Here is a 17,543-nt window from a genome sequence, read left to right on the forward strand (position 1 = left end):
GAGACGTTGTTTCCGGTGTAATTTGCTGCTTGGCTATCTTGCCAGACGCAGAACTTGTTGCAGGAGCCCCTGCCGTCGTTGCTGGTGTCGTCGACGGTGGCAGGGTTAGAGACGACATTTCTACCAGCTTGGATTTCTTCCACATGTCAGAAATGGCCAAAGTCGATGACGAATCACCCGTCGACGGTGTCCTCGTCGACGGTAAGGTCTTCGTCGACGGTGCCTCCGTAGACGGTATTTTCATCGTCGACGATGTCTTCGGCGTCGATGCGCACGTCGACGATGCGCTCGTCGACGTTTCATTCCTCGTCGATGGTGAGCTCGTCGTCGAAGTCTTAGTCGTCGGCGTCTTCGTCGTCGACGCCTTCGTCATCGACGGCTTTGTCGTCGACATCCTCGTCGACGCCTTCGTCGTCAACGTGATCGTCGACGGTGGGCTCTTTATCGACGACGCCGTCGTCAACGGTGTGATCTTCGTCGTCGACGAGGTCTTTGACGTCGACGACGGTTTCAGCAGGATTATAGATGGAATAGGTCTACCTGCTGACGACGATGAAGGAGTTGTCATCGTCGATGGGTAAACCGACGATGCTGTCGTCGTCGACACAGTCGTTGTCGCTGTGGTAACTCTTTTTTGCGTTGAGGAAGCCGTGGCATGCCTGCTGGACGACTGTGTAGGCTTCCTAAAAGTCTGTGGGTCCTTGGCAGACACTGAAGATGTCGTAGATCTTGCCTCTGAAGACTTCTTTTGTGCCTTCATAGGAGGAGTGTCTGAGGGGCCAGGGGAAGTTACCCCTGGCCTCTTTAGAGAGACTTCTGAGGACATTGAAATGCTCCCCTCTGAAGATTCCACATTCTCTCTCTCCTTGAGCCTGTCAAGCCAGATGAGCAGGCGACCTTCTCTGTCCCTCAAGGTCTTGTTGGGGAAAGACCTACATATTTTACAGTCTTTAGGGACGTGGTCTGGATAAAGGCAATATAAGCACAGGGCATGCTTATCCTCCACATGTAGCCTTTTCTTCCCACACGAAGAGCAGGCCCTGAAAAGGGCTTTCTTCTGGGACTCAGACATATCAGAATGCAGAAGAAATAAAGTACTTACTGCAGTGATAAGTGGTTTGAAGTAATCCTTGTCGAGATGTAGAAGGAAGAAACCACTTTTAAAAGTGAACAAGCTGTTTTTTGAAGAGATACTGAGGAGAACTCAGGCTAGAGACTCCCTAGCACAACGTGCGGTAGAAAATCTGAGGGACTAAGGCTCCTGCCAGGAAGGCTCTAGAGGGAGGTCATAGCTGATTGGCTGGCTCTAGGAGTTTGGTCCTTTTTACATAAGGACAAGGATAGGCTACTAAGGTGAGGCCCTTAGGCCTATTTTTTTCTATGTATGTCTATAGGACATTACTTTTCTATATACCAGAGGCTCCCGTCTCGACGACGGGGAATGATTCAGGCATGTGAATCTATGAAAGACACCCCTAATACTGGATAACCATGGTTGAAACGTTGCTCTTTTTTGCAATAGATTTCACAAAAAACATTTAAAATTTGTAACTCTGTTTCTACTAATTGGATTTTGTTCATTTTGGTATTATTTTGTTTATTCAAATTTACTCTATTCTTCCAAAGTGGTTTGTGTTGGACCTGAACCTTTTTTCAGGGTTATCCCAAAACCTTTTTGCCTTCCTCCGCCTATTTTTCTGACCTTTTTTTGTTGGCTTTAGGACTCTGAGCACTTTCCCAATGCTAATCAGTGCTCAGGTGCATGTGCTCTCTCATCTAAAACATGGTATGATTGGTTTTCCCAGAATATTTGATTTACTTGTAAGTCCCTTATAAAGTGGTATACCATATACTCAGGGCCTGTACATTTTATTCTCCTAATAGGCCTGCAGCAATGCTTGTGCCACTCACTGAAGTAGCCTTTCATACCAGTTTCAGGCCAGCCATTACTGAGGCTGCATGTGGAGTATACTGCCAATTTAACTTGGCATTTAAAACTACTTGCAAAGCCTTAAACTCTCCATTGATTAAGCATGGGTCACCCTTAAGGAAGGCCCTATGTGGCTCTATCGACAGGTGCTGTTTAAGTAAAAGGTAGAATATATTTCTTTATTGCGTTGGTATGTCCTGTTAGTGACAAACAGCTTATTTTGTTTCTCACTGCTGTGAGGTTGACTCTTCAAGGCTTGTATTGCAAACTCCGTTATATACTTTTAAGTGGTAATTCCTGATCTGAAAGAAATAGCCGTGCCTTGTTTGGTATGTTTAGAATGGTAGTGATAAATCCAGCTTACTTGTGTAGTTGACCTTTACATTACTATTTTAGAAATGCCACTTTTTGAAAGTGGGTATTTTTCTTTGTGCATTGCAGCCGGACTTCATTCCACGTCTAGTCCTGGATGAAAGCTACACTTTATGAATTTGTTCCAGGCAGCTATCACACAAGAAGGCTTGTGTGTGATAGGGATTACATCTGCATACTGATGGTCTTCTTGGGAGGGGACGGGAGAGGGAGAGGGCATTGACACTTTACAAGTGTATAGGTTTTTTCCTGCCCTCACACAAAGAGCTGATTTTCCTCCTACTGATGTCTTGAACCAGGGCTGGGTTGAAAGGACTTGTTGAGCACTTCTAAGGCTTCCTGCAAAGTCTCTCCTTACATCAAAGACATTTATGAGTATAAGTATAATGAGTATTTATGAGTATTAGTGCAGGGGAATGGTTTTTGAAGCACATTTGGAGCTGGAACTGACTCTCAGTCAGAAGGACTGCTACCCTGCTTAAAGGACTCATCTGGACTGTGTTCCTGTCTGTTGCGCTGCTGCCTGTTGATTACTGTGCTCCTTAAAGGACTGAACTGGACTGACTTTCTGCTTGTTGCCCTGCTGCTCCCTGACATAGGCTCTACAAAGTGCACATTGCCAGAGAACTGCTGTGTGGCCAGGAGAAACTGCTCTTATGCTATCTTTCCTCTCTTAGTTTGTGCCCCAAGTGTTCTGCAGCTAATAGAGTGTGGTGAGCCCTGTTCTCAGCTCCTTTCTTGTTGTGCCAGAACACTTTGTTTATGTGCCTTTTCCGCACCGCTCTACAGGAAGTGAGCCACTCCTTTGGATCTTCCTGGTGAGTACAACTCTCCAGCACATCCCCCCATGCTTCTCAATCCCTCCCCAGGATATTGCCTATCCAGGGAGTAGGCTGGCAGTAAGGGGCCGATACACGGCAGGTTGCAGGGTACCCACCCCAGCTAGCCGCCCGCCCCTGCTGTCCGAGCAGCGGAAAGAACGGCGCACCCATTGTCGGCAGGAGGCCACCGCACCGCTGGGGATGACCAAATGCAGATTAGAGAAAAGTCCACCGCGGCCCCAGAAAGAAGACAATGGCAGTGAGGATTCTGTCCTCGGCGTAAGGCTTCCCCTTCGGAGAGACGACAAATTCATCAGGCAAGGAGCACTATATCCCCCAGAACCCGTGTGGTAACGGCAGCTGTGCTGCGCTCTTGCAGGAAGCTGCTCTTGTCCGTGTGGGGGCGCAAAAAAGCAATGCTTAAACCAATACAAAGCAGAAACTAGGTCCATTTCAGTTTTGTAACCCGTAACTCTCATTTTGTAAAAGAGACCAAAAATAATCATTGAACCAATCAGGACCCTTCACCCTCTAGAACACTCCTGAGAGAACCATAGACCTTCAGATTTTCCGAGCACTTGTGCACAAGATAACCCTGTTCAAAAATCCAAAGGTGAGCCTCTCAGAGGAGGAGGGTGGATCGCATGTGAACCTATGAAAGTTTCCAATACAGGAGAACTACAGTTACAGGTAAGTAACTTGTTTTCTTACTCGAGTATTGGAACTTTCATAGATTCACATGCTTGATACAGAGTAGCTAGCAGTATGTAGTACATTTTATTCTGCTTGAACATAATACATTGTCCATTTGTAGGGAGGAACAGCTTTACCTGAGAAAAAACATCAAAATCCCAATCGTTAAATATTCCATGCTTAACCTCTATAATTATAAACATCACAGGAACTAAACAATTCTTTAGGATCCCAGTACATTATAAATCTCTACACAATGAGAAATGCATTTATTATAATATGTGCATATTTTAACAGTAAAAAAGGAAGAAGGGATGCAAGAGAGAGCTCACCGTCACTGGAAAAGGTTTCTCAGCACCGCCTGTCCCGCTGCCACATCATTGTCAGCGGCTGCATCCAGGCAGTAATGCCTGGTGAAGGTGTGTGTACTCTTCCAGGCAGCAGCCCTGCAAATATCCTAGATAGGTACTCCAGCAAGCAAAACACGGTGGATAGCACTTTCTGGGTGCACTGAAGGATACAAAGAGCTGTGACAGTTTGTGAAAAGCTTTAGATCTTTGTAGATAAAATTTTAGACAACGCTGGATATCCAGCGAATGGAGAGTCCCCTCCACTGCAGTAGTCCGTTGAGGAAAGAACCTCTTTAGGATAAGAGGCTCATTCAAGTGAAAATCTGATGGTACTTTGGGTATAAACATTGGATTGGTTGGAAGGAGTATCCGATCCTCTTTGAAATGTAGAAAAGTTTCCTGTATGATCAGGGCTTGAATCTCCCAATCTATCGGCAAATGTGCACACCAGGAGAAGAGTCACCTTCCAAGACGAGAATGTAAGGTCCGCTCTGTGAAGGGGTCAAAAGAGATGCTTCATGAGTTGCAATAGCACTATATTCAGCTGCCACAGAGGTGGCGGAGGTATGACTGGGTAATAGGTTTTATGATTCTTTCAGACCACAACGATGGTCCTGATGAGGTCCTTCTATAACGTGATATAGCGGCTACATGAACTTTTATTGATGCATGTGCTAATCTCAACTTTTCCAGAAGTAGAATGTAAGGAAGAATTTAATGGGAAGCAGATCTTAGAGGTTGAATATTAGACTCCTGGCACCATGAATAAAATCTTCTCCATTTCATCCTGTACGTCTAATTCATACTCTGTGCTTTGGAATTTGCAAGAATATTCCTGCATTCAGATGGTAGTTTTAGATGTTGATATTCACAGTGTTTAGGAGCCATACTGCTAAACGTAGTGACTTGGAGTCTGGATGGTCTTGTCCCCACGACATTGTCAAGAGAGATGGAATGGGCTGAAGGAGAATTGGTTGAGTATCCCATAGAAGGAGAAGCTCTGTGAGCCAGTGTTGTCTGGGCCACCATTGGCTATTAGGATCATTCTGAATGGCTCTCTCTTGATCTTCGAGAGAAGACGTGGTAGTAGGGGAATCGGCAGAAAGGCGTAGGCAAAGATGCTTCACCATGCCATCAAAAAGGCATTCCCCCAGGATCCCTGTTGGTGACGCCAACTTGCCAAAAAGCAGTATTTCTTGTTCTAAGCTGTTGCAAACAGGTCTACTGTTGGCTTGCCCCACTTTAGAAAGATACTGTCCAGGGTTTCCTGATTAATCTCACACTCATGGCAGGTTGACTTGAGTGTGCTTAATGTGTCTGCCTTGACATTTTGATCCCCCGGAAGGTATTCTGCTTTCAGTGAGATTCCATTCTGAACTGCCCATTTCCAGATTCTCTGGGCCTCATGAGAAAGGGATCTTGTGCCACCTTGCTTGTTGACATAATGCATTGCTGTTGTGTTGTCTGTCCTGATCAGCACCACTGAGTTCTTTATTCTCAGGAGAAAAGCCAGCAATGTTAATCTCACTGCCCTGAGTTCCAATAGATTGATGTGAAGTTGTTGGTTGTGACTTTGCCAACGCCCACTGACCTGGAGGTCTTGAAGGAAGGCCCTCTAACCTTCCAGGGAAAAATCGTTGGTGATGACCTGTGGAGCCGGCATGGTAAGAAAGGAAAGGCCGACTGAGATATTTTGACGTTGGGTCCACCAAGACACGGCCTGTATCATACCTGGTGTGATTGTGGTGACATCCTCAAAGGGCCCTACAGCTTGACGCCATTGCCTATCCCGTTCCTCCTTTAATGAATTCATCCTTAACGGGCAGAAAGGAACGAGAGGGATGCATGAAGACATTGTACCCAGGAGTGATTTGTCGTGGCGTACTGAAAGGGACTTTCTTTTTGCGAATGCTTGGAACAGAGAGATTAGTTTCTGTTGTCTCGAGAGAGAATGAAACACCCAGTTTACTGTGGTGTCCAGAATTTCCCCTAAGAATGTAATGCTTTTGGAAGGATGGAGAGAAGATTTGTTCAGAGTCAGGCCTAATTCAGCAAACAGTCTTGTGCATGCTAACGTGAACAACTAAGCAGCTGTGTGTGAAGGTGCTTTGATCAACCAGTCATCCAGGTATGGAAATATCTGATGCCTTTGTTTCCTCAGAACAGCTGCCACTGGAGCCAGACATTTTGTGAAAATCCTTGGGGCGGACTTGAGGCCAAACTGCAGTACCTTGAAATGGTAATGGCTCCCGGCTACGACAAATCCAAGGTACTACCTGTGAGAGGGATGAATGGGGATGTGAAAATAAGCATCTTCTAAGTATGAGGTGGTCATGTGATCTCCTGGGTTTAGGAGTAGCAGAATGTACTGAAGGGAAACCATCCGGAAGGACTGTTTTTTGAGATAAGTATTTAGATGTCTCAGATCCAGGATAGGACGCCATTGACGAAAGTTCTTGCGAACAAGAAAGAAACAGGAATAAAATCCCTTCCCACTCTTGGAGATTGGCAACGGTTCTATTGCTCCTTTTTGGGGGATTGTAAGAACCTCCAAGCGCATGAGATGTAGATGTTTTACTTCCTGGCATCCCGGAGGAGTACAAGGAGGGATCTGAAGGAACTCCAATGTACGTCCTAGTTGTATTAGATTGAGTACCCCTCAGTCTGTGGTTATTTTCTGCCCCGAAAAGATGAAAAGAAATTTGTCCTCCCTGGGGAACTTCTGGAGAGGAGGGAATAAACATAGCCGGGGCCTGAAGCTTGTCATTGACATCTTGGGGTGTCTTTTTACTAATGACCTGTTTTTCCTCTGGGGGCAGATCTAGAGTACGCCCCTGGCTGTTGCTGTCCTTGAACATACTGCTGACGGTATGGTTGGGAAGGTGTAGCATAAGAGGGGTAGCTGTATTGTTGGTATCCCCCTCTGTAGGATGTAAGGCCTCTTCCTCTGGCTCCTCTAAAGGGCACTTTCCAATATTGTAGAGTCCCTACAGCCTTCGCTGTATCGGTGTCTTTTTTAATATCCGACAGCGCATCGTCTATATGCTTTCCAAACAAAGCCTCTCTATCGAAAAGAAGGTCCAGGATCTTATTTTGGATCTCCGGTCTAAATGATGTTGCTCGTAGCCATCCTTAATGGCACAAAACCATTGCATGCCCCAGCGATCTGAAAGCTGTAGTTGCAATATCCATCACACAATCTATTACTTCTGCAGAAGCTCTCTAACCCTCCTGGAAAATTTTCTTCACCTCTGGTCTACTTTTCTCTGGAATCTGATCCATATACGGAGCCAGGTCACACCACATCTGTCTATTATATCTGCCCAGTATGACAAGGGCATTAGCCGCTCTGACTCACAGAGCTGACATTGAGAAGAAACGCTTACCGGTGTATCTAGGCTTCTGCCTTCTCTATCCGGCGTGTTGTAATGGGTGCCGATGGATTTTTTGATTTTCGTTAAGCTGCTTGGGACATAATGGAATCTGGTTTGGAATGGCCCACCAAACGGGCTGGAGCGTCCACTGGTGCCTTGTACTTCTGTTCCAACCTTGGAGAGTACTGGTGTTACTGTTGCTGGTGTTTTCATGACCTTATGGCCTTCTTACCAAACGTGACTTATTATGGCCCTCACCGACTTCCTATATGGCTCCTTAAAATCATATAAAAAAATACTCTGTGTTGCTGGCATAGATAGGTCAAATCTTTTTGAAGCTCTTTCCAACAAGATATGATGTAGTGTAGTTCCTATATTTCTAATAGGCTCTGCGCATTGGAATAATATAGATAATAATAATATAGATCTACGTCAAATATAGATTTGACGTAGGACTGAGGTCTACTAGGTCTCTATCGAATATATTAGACTCAATTGTGAGTGCCAGCTAGCTCAGAGGTCACTAGAAACTTTCTCGAATGAACAAGAAGGGATTAGTTTCTGACAACCGCATAAACAAGACAACTTTGTTTCCCAAGAATAAGAAATGTATCTCTAGAGTTGCGGAAACAATAGAAAGTTATTTCACTCAGTCAATTGTGCATGCTTCGTTTCACCATAGGTGCAGAGAAATAGAGAGAAGGGCGTTTTCAATAAAAAGGTATTTTTTGAACAGTCTTCTTTCTCATGCAGAGGAAATGAACTGCTACAATCGTAATACTGGTTGCAAAGTACAATGCGTACAGTACAAAGAGTATTATAAAATAATACTGTAAAAGCATGATATGGTTTCTAAGCCAGAAAATATATGTAATACATACATTAATAAATAAAGACTAAAAAGTACTCAACTGATGCTTCTAAAATACGCCTACCCCAGTGTACCTAACCTAGGTCTAGTACAAGGGAAGAAGTAAGTGAGGTGTAGCTTAGTTTCAGTATTCTTTTGCCAAGAACCGATCCAAGAATTCTCTAAGGGTCTAATCAGCTCCGTACCTTGGTTTTAGAATGAAGGAGGTCTGGTATCTCTCTCTAAGGACTCGATTTCCCAACAACCCGCAAGGGTAGCTTGGAAACACTGGAGCTGGATTTCTCGGCAAGAGAAAAGACAACGTCTCTCTCAGTGCGTCTGCTGGAGGGTCGGCTTCCTTCTGCACTTGCAGCGGCGAGCTGTGTCGTGTAGGTAGATAGTCGAACTGCTCCAAACCACTGTGTGTTTGCCTGGGCAAGTGTCGGCATATTTATACCTTGAAGGTGCATAGTTTGACGTAAGGTTGGACATAATAACATCATCAAAGACTCAGTTCTTTGAAAACTCCATGAGTTCTTGGATAAATCAATATTCAAACAAGGGGAAGTCCCTGACTGCTGAAGGCAGGTTTTTCCAAGATATCGTTGTGGATTTTCGGAACTAGTGAAAGTAGCCATGCCGTATTTGGACTGCATAGGCTAAGTCTAAATATGGTTATGATTTCAATGCCTATATAAGGATAGAGTGATTTATACCTATATATGGGCATGAATCGGGAAAATTACACTAGGGTCCTAAATTCATATACAACAATGAAATCCACCAATATCCTCTGTGGTGAGTCAACCGGTACGGGAGAGGGAGAAGAGGGCGTGGGAATGAGGTATTCATCCCATTCTCTATTAGGATCAGTAATTTCTCTCTCCTCTTGGTTGTCATCTGTAGTAACCGGATCCTGTTGAGGGATTGGCGGAGCCGATCTCTGTAAGGGTTCAACCAGCACAGCTTGGCTCCTCATCAGAGTAGATGGTATAGATCATGGGCGAGGAACTGCAGATGGCATTCCTTGAGATACAGAAGCTGGTGGAAATCTCTTCCTGTAGTCAGACAACATGAACTGTAGGTCTGTCAACAAGGAGGACGTAATGCAAAGCACTTCCTCCTGATAACTCTGGCTGTATTGTTTCTGAGGGAATTGATATTCGCCATATTCCTCATCAAAGTCGTCCTCCTGACACTTTACATGCAGCTGGGATGGGCTACTTGCATAGCCATAAGGTCCTTTGTCTTCTTCCTCAGAATCCTGCTCTTCTAGCAGGTGGGATGGCAAAAGAGGCATAACTATGCTAGGTGATGGGATTTCAGGCGTAACTCTCCTTTTCCCAGGGCTTTCAGACCTGTCCGGTGTTTTTTACCTTGTCAACAAGCCCGCCGACAAGTTTCCGACGAGATTGCCACCGACACCGTTGTCGAAGTTGCAGCCGTCGGCGGTAACCTGGAAACCTTCAGCGATGGCCTAGCAACTGTCGATGACGTGGTTACTGTCGTCAACACCGTAATTGTCGTTGACGCTGTCGTTGATGATACCGACGTCGGAATTGTCGGCGACAGAGACTTCGTCGACGGAGCTCTCAACTCCACCATGGACGCTGAGACCTTCTTAGGTAGCAGGCGAATCTCAACCTTTGTCAATGACGACATGGATTGTTTCTTCATCGAAATCCACATGTTCGACGTTTTTACTTTAGGAGGCACAGAAGAAGGCTTTTTGAAGGAGTGCCTGACCTGAGGGGGTGTCTTAGGCTGCTCAGAACTCGCCTTTTTAGCAGTTTTATTTATTTTGAGGGACTGCGCCCATGAGACCCCCGAGTGGTCTTTTTAAGGGCTTTTCCTGGACGCTCCTCAGAAGAATGAGTATGTGTTGATCTTCTTCTTTTATGGGATCTTCTGGATGAGGAAGAGGATGCCTCATCACTGTCATTAGAAACCCCCTCTTTTCTGGCTTTTAGCTTTTGAAGCCATATCAAAAGGAGCCCCTCACAGTCCTTTAAGGTCTTACTAGAAAAGGTATGACATACCTTGCAGTCCTTTGCTTGATGGTCTGGATAGAGGCCATAAATACAGTCCTCATGGGGGTCATCAGTAAAGAGCCTCCTCATGAAGCAAGTAACAAAGGCTCTAAACAGACCCTTTATCTCCTTTCCTGACATAATAAAGTCAGAATGATCACCAACCAGTACTAAAGAAGAAACCTGTGCATGAAATCTGAGATGAAAGCTTAGAATACTGTCCAAAATCCCTAAATAACAAAAGAAAACTGAGCAGAGCTCAGAGGAGATTCCCTAGCACAACGCACAGTAGAAAATCTGCAGTTCTAAGGGTCTCTCAGGAGTGTTCTAGAGGGAGAAGGGTCCTGATTGGTTCGAGGATTTTTTTTGCTCTCTTTTGCAAGATGAGAGTTATGTGTTACAAAACTGAAATGGGCCTAGGTCTTTTTTCTGCTTTGTGTTGGTTTAAGCATTGCTTTTTTGATAAACCGGGGACTCCCATCTGGAGTATTCTGGTTTTTTAATTCCGGTCAGGGATCTTTGGGTAAAATGATATGTTGTAGATGCGCAGGGGGTCCTGTGGCCTACATGGCATCCCTGCAATTATCTCAAAGGAGCTCATCGTTTATCACAATTTCCACATAAAGTGGTATGGGACGCAGTTGCTCTGTGCCTTCTGTGTCCATTTAGATTTGTGTGATTACCTTAGCTCTTATCCCCACAATTGCCCAGGATAACAGATGCCTCTCAAATAAATCTATGTCATGTTTAACCCTACATTTAAAGTGATATCTTAAAACTGCATACTTTGGGAAATACTTTTGTTTTACCTGCATTTGAGGGCCCTAACTTGCAAAGTATTTATGATATGATGATGGTATTTAGTTAATTATGTATTGTGCATCTAGCCTAACTGCTGCATGCCATCCCCTGATGTTATCATGTATGCCGTTTTGATTCTTGCATTCCCAGGATAACAAGAACTATCTCAGGAATGGCATAGTATGCACACTATGGGCCCGATTCACAGAACTAACTTAAGACAAAATCCTAAACTTACTGCCATTTTGGTATTCACAGAAGGCACTTACTCATTTTGGTATTCACAAAAGGCACTTACTCATTTTGGTATTCACAGAAGTCATTTAGGAGTCCTACAATTAGGACTCCTAACTTTACTACTCCTAAACTGAGAAAAATCCTAACTTTAAGACTTTCGGTATTCACAGAAGGCATTTAGGAGTCCTAAAGTTAGGAGTCCTAACTTCACTACTCCTAAACGGAGAAAAATCCTAACTTTTTGGCTTTCGGTATTCACAGAAGGCATTTAGGAGTCCTAAAATTAGGACTCCTAAATTAGGAATCCTAAATTTAAAGTTAGGATTTTTCTCAGTTTAGGAGTAGTAAAGTTAGGAATCCTAACTCTAGGACTCCTAAATGACTTCTGTGAATACCAAAATGAGTAAGTGCCATCTGTGAATACCAAAATGGCAGTAAGTTTAGGATTTTGTCTTAAGTTAGTTCTGTGAATCGGGCCCTATATCTGTTTTTAATATAATCCTGTGGTGTATTAATGGTGTTGCTGTGTAAGTGTGTTGTGCAAATGCTTTCCACATTGCCTCTGATGAAAAGCCTGCCTGCTCTGCGCCAAGCTACCAGAGGGTGAGCACAGGTTATCTTTGGTGTCTAACTTACTTGCCCTAACTAGAGTGGTGGGTTCTGCCTGGCTTACCTGCCTACCCTAGCCAACCAGAAGTCCCATTTCTAACAGTTTTGTATATTTCTTGTCTTGTGGTTTCTCTCTATTACTGTTTGAGTGCTGCATAAATACTTTACACATTGCATTTAAGTTAACCCTGACTGCTTTTGTGCCAAGCTAACAGAGGATTAAGTACAGGTTAATTTAGTGATTTTTGTGGCTCACCCAGACAAGGACTGTGGGCCCGATGTAAGTACCAAATACCGGTCGGAAACGGCCGATTTCGGCCGTTTCCGACCGGTATTTGGCCTACTGAGATGTAGGGGACCTTTTTTTGTCTGATTCGGTATTTTACCGATTCGGTAAAATTACCGAATCGCAAAAATACCGAATCGGTAATTTTACCGATTTTTTAAATTTGGGATGTAGGTGGGACTACTTTCAGTCCCACAGGCCCTTCAGATTCGGTATTTTAACACCGAATCCAATTGGGTGTTAAAATACCGAATCCAGGTGTGCATGCACCTGTGTGCATGCACACCTATGCCATGTGACAGACAGACATGCCCTTAGGGCATGTCTGTGTGCCACATGGCTAACATGCCTTTTTTTGGGGTGCTGGAGGGTGTCAAAGTGACACCCCCTGCACCCTTGCACAAATCGGTAATTACCGAATCAGTAATTACCGATTCGGTAATGCCCATTGATTCCTATGGGCTTCAAGGCCCATAGGAAGCAATGGGGGATACCAAATCGGTATTTACAGAATCGGTAAATACCTACATCTCCCCCCCTCTAATTTACCACTTCATAAATACCGATTCGGTATGATTCGGTATTTATGAAGTGGTAAATGTAGATTTACCTACATCGGGCCCTGTGTCTATTATTTGAGCGGGTTTCCAACCCTCTCAACTATTAACCCGATTTCATACATCCATGGAGCTACAGTACTTCTTCCTCCTTCTTATACTGGGCAGAAAATCCAATTCAGACCAACAAAAACGTTTAACGTGGAGGACAGCGTTATTAATAATGCAGGACATTAAATACACCCAATTTCACAGTCACTGATATCATAATATGTAAATATAATGTAATTAGTCGTTAGAAGGTTACCTCTTTAATTAAACAGTGATACTATCTTTGGGCATTTTAACTCAGGAAGGATGTTATTTGTGGCAGAGGAAGTGTCTCTGCTGCCCTTTTGCCAGTAGTCAGGACTCCAAAATCAATTAAACTCACCAATGTGGTAGGTATGTCTTACTTTAAATCAGGTTCTGCTTGCATGCAGAAAAAGCTGTGGCAGCAAGTAATGGTTGCCTTGGTGGTGACCCCCCAAAGTTGCGTTCCAGTCCCAAGACACTCATAACAAATGTTTCTGATGGGTGCAAATTCAAAGGTATTTCTGTCTGGGACTGTATAGCTTTAGTGGAAGGATTGACCAGAAGCAATGATGGCAGATATGACATTAGATGGCCTTCTTTACGGGGGTTTAACATCCAACACCATGTTCCCAGTCACTACTTCTGGCAAAAATGTGCTCCCAGTAGTGGAGATGACAGCAGCTCTACTATCGGGAACACTGCAAACGGCTGCCATTTGAATGGGATCGGGGCACAGCTGAAGGATGACCGAATGCCAACTCTTTTGGTGAAAGAGTGCTACTGCCCTCCTGAAACCAAGGCTCTCTTTTTTCAGATTTGAACGTATGGCACTCAGATGTACAGCAGCTGTGGCCCATGCAGGTAAGAGCGGTGAGGCCGGGTTGAGAGGGATGTGGATGACCACAAGGGAAACTTAAATAAATAATTAATTTTTCCTCATCGACGTCTCTCGAAATCCCGCCCCCGCTTCCCCCACCCTGCCCCACCGCTCTTACCTGCACGGGCCGCGGCTGATGGAGCGTTTCCTCAACTGATCCTGAAAGGCCATCTGACATTCCTTACATTTACAAAAATTTTAAAAATACATGCATTTCTCATACACGTAAAGCACAAGCCCTGTTGTAGTACACTTAGGGGCATATTTATCATAGTGTTGCATCACTCTTGCGCCACTCAAAGAGGCAGAAGAACAATACACCACTAAAATTATATTCATCAATCCACGCAAGGCCACCTTGACTGACCCTGCATGGCTTGATAAATCTAGAGTAATACAAAGCAGCGCAAATCACTGCCTTGCGTTACTCTGCGGCAGGGAGGCATTCCATAGGTGGTTGCGTGGGTGGTCCCATGCATGTAACAATGGATTTTACCACATTCCCAGAATTACCATTAGAGGTAGACCTGGTAATGCGTCAAAATGCTACACCTCACCAGGGGTGGTGTACCAAGGAGAAATATTTTTAATAGGATAAATATGCTCCTTAGGCGGTCGAAAAGTTTTAAAAAAACATAAATTATATTTTATTTCTATTTGTAATTTTTTAATGCAGCATTTCCAAAGAACACATGGGTACCTGAAAAAACTGGGACCCTAACATTTATTGGAAATCATTAAAATGAGCCCTCGTGGGATCATGATAGATACGTGTTATTTTAAATGACTTCTGAACATAGTTTCAGACAAATTAAGTTGCAATTTTTGGTTTTTAGTGAGATATGGTGAAATAAATACATAAAGTAACAAATAATTGTTCACATTCCTTAATTCTTAGCAAAAGTAGTGCTTGACTTCAAAATACAGTTCAGGGTCCTCAGATCGTGGAGGTTAGGAGACGGGTGATGTCTAGTTACTCCATAGCTCCAGAACGTTATCCCTAACACGTGCCATTCATCTCTTTATTTGTTCTTCATGGCTTATACCACTTCAGCAAACTAATAAATGGAATTGATTAACATTTCTAATGGTGATAAATGTTTTTACCTTTAGCACTGCGATTACAGCTGGTGGGTAGCTCAGTCCGACCATGTTTGACGTCCTTCTGTACATTCTAATAAAGTAAACAAGGAGAGAGGAAAAGTTGGGAATTTGAAACACAATTTATGTAATCAAGGCATGAACAATAAATAGGCAAGGAACGGTGGTGTGGGGAAGCAACGTGTTGACAGTTTCTGTTTTGTGAAACAGGAAAGTGTTCTAAAGGGGCCTGAAAAGCTGTGCAACTTTACTTAAAGTTGTTATCCTTTTTTTATTTTTTCAATTGTTGCCAGTTATGGAGAAAGAAAGAGAGAGACAGAGAGAGAGTGTGCGTGTTTGTGTGTGTGCGCGCGCGCACACACAACCATCCTTGTCATTCCAGGATGATCTCTCAGTGAGGATTCAGATACTGAAGGAAATTTTGAGATTTGGATGAGATGTAAGACGCAATGGTCCCATTTAATGAAATGCCACAGGTACGTCATAAATTGGGTGTCTGCCACTAGTGTGGCATTGTAGAGAAGATGTTAACTCCTAGTTATTTTCTACATTGGACCAATTGTCTGAACAAATCCCAGCTGGGGGACTAAGGTTTGGGCCATTTTCGCAGAGGTAGTGTAGCCTCAGCGTAATATAATGCATTGAGCCCAAGGTTGCATCCCATTGCCTGCCAGCTAGTGGATAACGGATGTTCATGTTCGCCACACTTTCAAAGAGGGGATGGTTTTGCTATTGGACTGTTAGGCATTGCTTGAACATTGCTGATGTCTCAGCAGGCCGGTCCTAGGCATGGGCGGTATGGGCAGCTGCCCAGGGCCTCGCGCTCAGGGGGCCCCCTGCCGGCCCCGCAGAGTAGGGAAAAGCGCACTCGCGCAGGCAGTAAGGCACTTAGAGGGGCCTCACATCTTCCCTTTCGCCCGGGGCCTCAGAAGGCCTCAGAAGGCCTAGGACCGGCTCAGTATATTGGCACCCAATGTCTAAATAAAGCAGTAAAACATGGGCACTCCATTCACTATTGGGCCACAGACCTCGCTGTAATATCCAGTTTATTCGTGATTTTTATATTCAATCTTTGCCCTGTCAGATATTCCTGTCTTAACATTGATCAATAAACTTTAGCATCAGTGTACAGAAAACGAGTATTCCTCTCAAACAGCAAAATACCCCTTGAAAAATGTGAGACACGAGTTCCCATTTTGAAAGATTTCTGACAACCCCTCATTATTCGCATACATATTTCCATATTCTGCACAATTCCCAAGCCATGACATGAAGACATTCGATGACGCTTCACATCGGTTATATAAGAGTATCCTGAGCACATCTTCACGTTTGCAGCATGTCGATGGTAATGTGCACGGAAAAAAAAGCTTTAAGACTGTGTGCTTCTCTGTAGCAAGTCAAATTATTTATCAAATGCACGGAGCTTGAAACAGACTGGGTAATGCTTCCATGAAAGTAATATTTACAGAAACCCCTGTTGCCCAGAAGAGCAATAAACCTGTCCTGATGAATACCACAGAGGGCGCTAAAGAAGAGACCACAAAGTCTCAAGGCAATTCGAGCCACACCGTCTAAATATCCCCAAACAATTTAAATAAAACTGGCGGATCATGCCAATACCCCAAGGTATTAGATTCCCCACGTTACCACACTTAGGAACATTCTGCTAATTGGTGTTTGTCTCTGGGGTTTAGAGAGAAAAAGAAAGCGTGTGGGCCCCAAAACTAAACATTTGTGGCTTCACATCACAGAACTGCGTGTTCTTCTGTAAGACATCTACCACCCGGGAAATGTGTATCGCTCGAAAGAGTAAATGTCAGGTGCTGGAGGAGAGACGCGTCAGGGTGGAGAGGCAGCCTTTAGTTTATTGGCTTCATTACTCTTCAGACCCAAACTGAAACAAATGCAGCCCTGGGAAAATGTGTAATGCCAGGTCCGTGTTAAGCAAATAAATCTAAGAGAGCCATGTTGGGGGGGGTAAAAAAATCGATTATAGGCTTTATTATTACCTTTAATATCTTGCGTATGGTGTTTATGCACTTGCAACACCAGAACCACAGTTAGCTGTCGCCTGCATTCACCTGCAAGTCCAGAAAGCGAGAGTTGGGGAGCACAGATCAAAGAGGCTACTAAAGCCCGAAATATAACACGGTCAGGTTTGATTGCCGGTCACTTTCTGAACATCGACTCTTCCTATGGAACGCGCTATCCTTTGAGAGCAATACCCCTAGAGATCAGGCCCTCAACCACCTCTTGAACTTCAAGAAATAGCTGTGTGATTCGTTAGTTATGTTTAGGCCAGCGCCTAGAGACCCTTATATGATGTTGGGCACTTTATAAATGTGTTCACTAAGTCATCTGCAAAAGCAAAACGGTCTCATCTTGTGGCAGCTTACAGGGAAATCTCTGCCAATTCCGACTGTTGCTTCTCCACTTACCCATGGTAACTTAACAGATCTATGCGCAAAGTCCAAAAGGTATAAAACCTACGTTGAATTACGTTGAATGACATATTTATGGTAACATGAATATACTTTTGCCAATATAGTTACATAGTCTTCCAAACAGGCATTTACA

At 44.1% G+C, this 17,543-nt stretch overlaps 1 protein-coding gene across 9 annotated transcripts in view; it reads right to left on the reverse strand.

Moving 5' to 3' along the window:
• PDE1C (phosphodiesterase 1C) overlaps positions 1-17,543 on the reverse strand; it is a 1,706,308-nt gene that overhangs the window by 566,364 nt on the left and 1,122,401 nt on the right. For all 9 annotated transcript variants that reach the window (XM_086964785.1, XM_086964792.1, XM_086964789.1 and 6 more), the window contains one exon: positions 14,970-15,036. In XM_086964785.1, the coding sequence (XP_086820911.1) occupies positions 14,970-15,036 (67 nt within the window). The remainder of the gene's footprint in view (positions 1-14,969; positions 15,037-17,543) is intronic.

Source organism: Lissotriton vulgaris, chromosome 4_1 (genome assembly GCF_964263255.1).
Source record: "Lissotriton vulgaris chromosome 4_1, aLisVul1.2, whole genome shotgun sequence".
Taxonomy (NCBI): Eukaryota; Metazoa; Chordata; class Amphibia; order Caudata; family Salamandridae; genus Lissotriton; species Lissotriton vulgaris.